Genomic DNA, 3866 nt, shown 5'->3' with positions numbered 1-3866 from the left:
CTCCAAAAACTTAGCACACAAATTTAGCTTCTTACCTCCCTCCCCCAATTAATAGAACATGTAAGTATCCATTTAAAAAATCCACTCTCCACCTTCGTCCAGGGGTTTACTCGGTGGAAAGGGGTCAGATCTCTTTCCAATGCCAAGTGGAGTGAGAAATGACCTTGCATTGCTTTATACCTCTTGTTGCTGCTCCTGCCCAGACACTGGCCACTCAGTGGCTGGGCCTGCAGATGCCGCAGGCAGCACCCAGTCAGGGCCCAGCTCCGGCTTCTGGCCTGGTGATTGGACTCTGTGACCAAGGTCATAGGACCAGCATCGCTCTCCAGGACACACATCTGCTGTGCGGGAGGTTGTGCTCATGGGCTGCTGCTTTCTGGCCAACCCAGCCCTCATTACAGATGGCAAGCCTTTTTCTTAGAACGTGGGTCATCCACTGGATATCACTTCTCCCTTTAATTACGGCCTATTTTCATTATTTGTTGTTTGTTTGTTTATTTATTCTCGGCCTCATCTCTGCCTCCTCCCCAGCTGCATCAGCTGTGGGGACAAAGCACCGCAGACGGGGATGGCTTAAAGAACATGGATCTGCAGGGAGCATGCCCAAGACCAAGGTGTCCACCGGACAGGTTGTTTCTGAGACTTCTCTCCTTGGCCTGCAGGTGGCAGGTTTCTCCCTGTGTTCTCACAGGGCCCAATCTCGAAATTCTGAAGTCCTGTGGGTTAGGCCTTCAACATTTGAAATTTGGAGGAGACACAATTCAGCATATAACACCAACTCTTATCTCCCTTTACTTAGGGTACAAGTTAACTTTTTATTTTTTAAATTCAAGATGGGGAGAAGGCGAGTTGGTGGAGAGGGAGAGAAGGGAAGGGAAAGAGAAAGACGTGTATACCCAGGGAGGTCTCTCTATACTGTTTTGTTTTTATATTTTTCCAAAACAGTGGGCACCCCATGCTTACCTTACCAAGGCAGCCACTTGAGAGGCTGTTCAGACACTTAAAGTGCACCCCACAAAGCTCAGAAGCCCCTGTACGACAGAGGTCCCCAGAGAAATCTAGTTGAAATGGGAGTGGGGGGTCTGGACCCCCTTTCTTCTCTTGTCACTGACCAGCATCCTGTAAGACCTCCTGCCTGGAGGTTTCCAGGTGTCCAGGCCCCTTCCTTCCTTTTCCGCAACTCACAAAAGATGAAATGGGTGAGTACATCATCTGAGGATCCTTAGCTTTGGAGACAAACTCTGTCACCAGGATTTAGTCCAGTGTCCCTCTGGAGCCCTGATGAGTCGGGCCACCATGGAGCCTGGGCTTGCGTGGCCTGCTTGCTTTTTCCTCTTTGCTTTTTTTTTTTGGAGATGGGCTTGTTGATCACCCCGCTCAGCTGTGGTACCCAAGCTAAGCTGAGAGAGGAGAGAGTTACATAAAGCCTCCCTGTGACCTGTGTACACACACCAAAGCCTGGTTCACCCCGGGCAGAGTGACAGGGACAGCTGCCTTCCACAAACAGAGGGAGTGCAGGGTTCAGTTCCGCAGCAGCCGCAGGGACGGAGTATATCATTACAGCCCGCCGCTCCGAGAGACACCATCTAACCTCACCGCCTGTCCCGGGGCCACGGCGGGGCGTCTCAGAGGACATCTGACCCAGACCCTCCGGGAGCTCCCTCCGCCCTTGACTGCCCGCCGCCGGCCTTTCCTCACCTCGGCCTGCGCTCCCCGCCCGCTGCCAGCCAGGCTTTCAGCAGCTGGGGTAGGACTCATCCCAACCTTTGGGCACCGGGGTGTGGGGAAAGGGTGGGGAGCAAAAAACAAATGGGGGCCAGACAGTCCAGCGCCGGTTCCAAGGACAAGGGCCCCAGGAGGACGGGGTGCCTGCGGAGGAGGCAGAAGCTGTCGGCGTGGGATGATGCCTTGCTCTCGGGGAGGGACCCCCGGGCCCTGCTGAAGCGGGGCATGCGCCACATTAGCTTCAGCCTGGTCACCAAGGGGATGACAGACGTCCCCGACTTCCTGTGGGGCCTGTCGGAGGTGCAGAAGCTCAACCTGTCTCACAACCAGCTGCGGGTGCTGCCCCCCGACGTGGGCAGGCTGAGCAGGCTGGTGGTGCTGAACCTGTGCGGGAACCACCTGAAGAGCCTGCCCCCGGAGCTCAGCCTCCTGCAGGGCCTGCGGGTGCTGTTCCTCAACATGAACCGCCTGAGCGAGCTGCCGGCCGAGCTGGGCGCCTGCCGGAGCTTGGAGGTCCTGAGCCTGTCCCACAATCGCCTCTCCCAGCTGCCCGCCGGCCTCGCTGACCTCTCCCGGCTCAGGAAGCTGAACCTCAGCAACAACTGCTTCGTGCACATCCCCGTCTGTGTGTTCGCCCTGAGGGAGCTGGATTTCCTGCACGTGGGCTCCAACCGCCTGGAGAACATCGCCGAGAGCATCCAGTGCCTGGGCAGCCTGCAGATCTTCATCGCCGAGAATAACAGCATCCACTCCTTCCCGCGCTCGCTCTGCCTCCTCGCCGGCCTGGAGGTGCTGAACCTGAACAACAACGACATCCAGACCCTCCCGGAGGAGCTCTACCTGCTGGGCAGGCTGGTGAGGATCGCCTGGAACCCCATGGACAAGGGGCTGCACATTTCCCATAACCCGTTAGCGAGGCCTCTGCCGGAGCTGGTGGAGGGGGGCCTGGAGATGCTGGTCAGCTACCTGAAGGACAAAAAGCACAACTGAGAGCCTGTGGAGGGAGGCAAGAACAGCAGCCAGCTCCCCCAGTTGCTGCCCAGTGGGTACTTCTCTAGCCTGAGCTTTCTCCTCTTACTGTTCGGTTGGTCAAGGTGTGTGTTAATATTTGCTAATTTGTAGTTGAATGGCATCCTAGGCAGGGATTTCTAGGCAGGGGTTTGGTGTGAACTCTGTATGTTCCTAATAACCCCCATAATATGTTCCCAATAACCCCCATAATCTGGTCGTAGCATACATGGAAACAGGACTTTGGTGTTCTCCAAAGAGAAATAATTGCTTGAATTTTCCTGAGGAGCAATGGGATTCGACCCTGGGAACAATGGTCAGCAGGTCTGATTCAATGGGATTCAGAAGTTAAATATTTACTAAGTACGTGCCAAGTATAGTATGAGGCATTGGCAACATCTGGTGTCAACCCTGGAATTGGCAACCTGAGGCCAGGTGGCAACAGCAAGACACGGTCCTGCACCAGCCTGGACCAAGCCTTACTTGGGACCAAAGGGCAAGCTGGAGCCCTGCCCTTCTGGCGATGACCAAGTTAGACAGAGCTTTCCCCCCAAGTTTGGGGGCAACGTGGGGCAGGGGAGGGATAATTGGAGGAAACTTGTCTCTAACATGACTGTAGAGTAACAATCAAGCTGCTCATGTTTACGTGTGGTGCTGAGTGACTGGCTCATGATGGCTTTTAGATAATAAAAACAACTCGATTTTAACCTGCAGTTTCAACCTTCTTTCCCAATCCTCTTGACCATAGTCATGCCCTGAGCTTTTCTATAGATGCCAGCCAATGCTTGTCATCCTTTCTAACTTCCCTTCTCCTTCCTTACTGGGTCTGCCCTCTCAGAGATGAGCTAATAATTGAGGGGGGGGGGGAATGGTCTAAAGGCAGGAAAAAGAAGGTAAGGCATAGACAAGTCACACAAAAAATGTAATTGCTTTTCTAACATTCAGGAGAGGGCGATATTTGCCACTTGGCTTTCACTTATGGGCATTTAAAAATGACTTCGGTGACATTTTTAAAAGCTCTTTGGACAAAAGGCTGTAAACTATTACATTTGCTTTTAATTATAAACATGTACGGCTGTTAATTAAATGTGGTAGCAGGACAAGCAATGTTAGAGTCCCTGCCACAAGGGTCA

General features: G+C 53.5%; 1 protein-coding gene across 1 annotated transcript; it reads left to right on the top strand.

The window, feature by feature from the left end:
* The first annotated feature begins 1554 nt into the window (after positions 1-1554).
* On the top strand, positions 1555-3590 carry LRRC30 (leucine rich repeat containing 30). The gene has a single exon (XM_036419019.2). It carries the CDS (start codon positions 1810-1812, stop codon positions 2713-2715), a length of 906 nt encoding a protein of 301 aa, XP_036274912.1. The 5' UTR covers positions 1555-1809; the 3' UTR covers positions 2716-3590.
* Positions 3591-3866: the final 276 nt, after the last annotated feature.

Source organism: Pipistrellus kuhlii, unplaced genomic scaffold, assembly GCF_014108245.1.
Source record: "Pipistrellus kuhlii isolate mPipKuh1 unplaced genomic scaffold, mPipKuh1.p scaffold_m20_p_6, whole genome shotgun sequence".
Lineage (NCBI taxonomy): Eukaryota > Metazoa > Chordata > Mammalia > Chiroptera > Vespertilionidae > Pipistrellus > Pipistrellus kuhlii.
The sequence above is the reverse complement of the archived record's forward strand: the minus strand, read 5'-3'. Positions and strand labels throughout refer to the sequence as shown.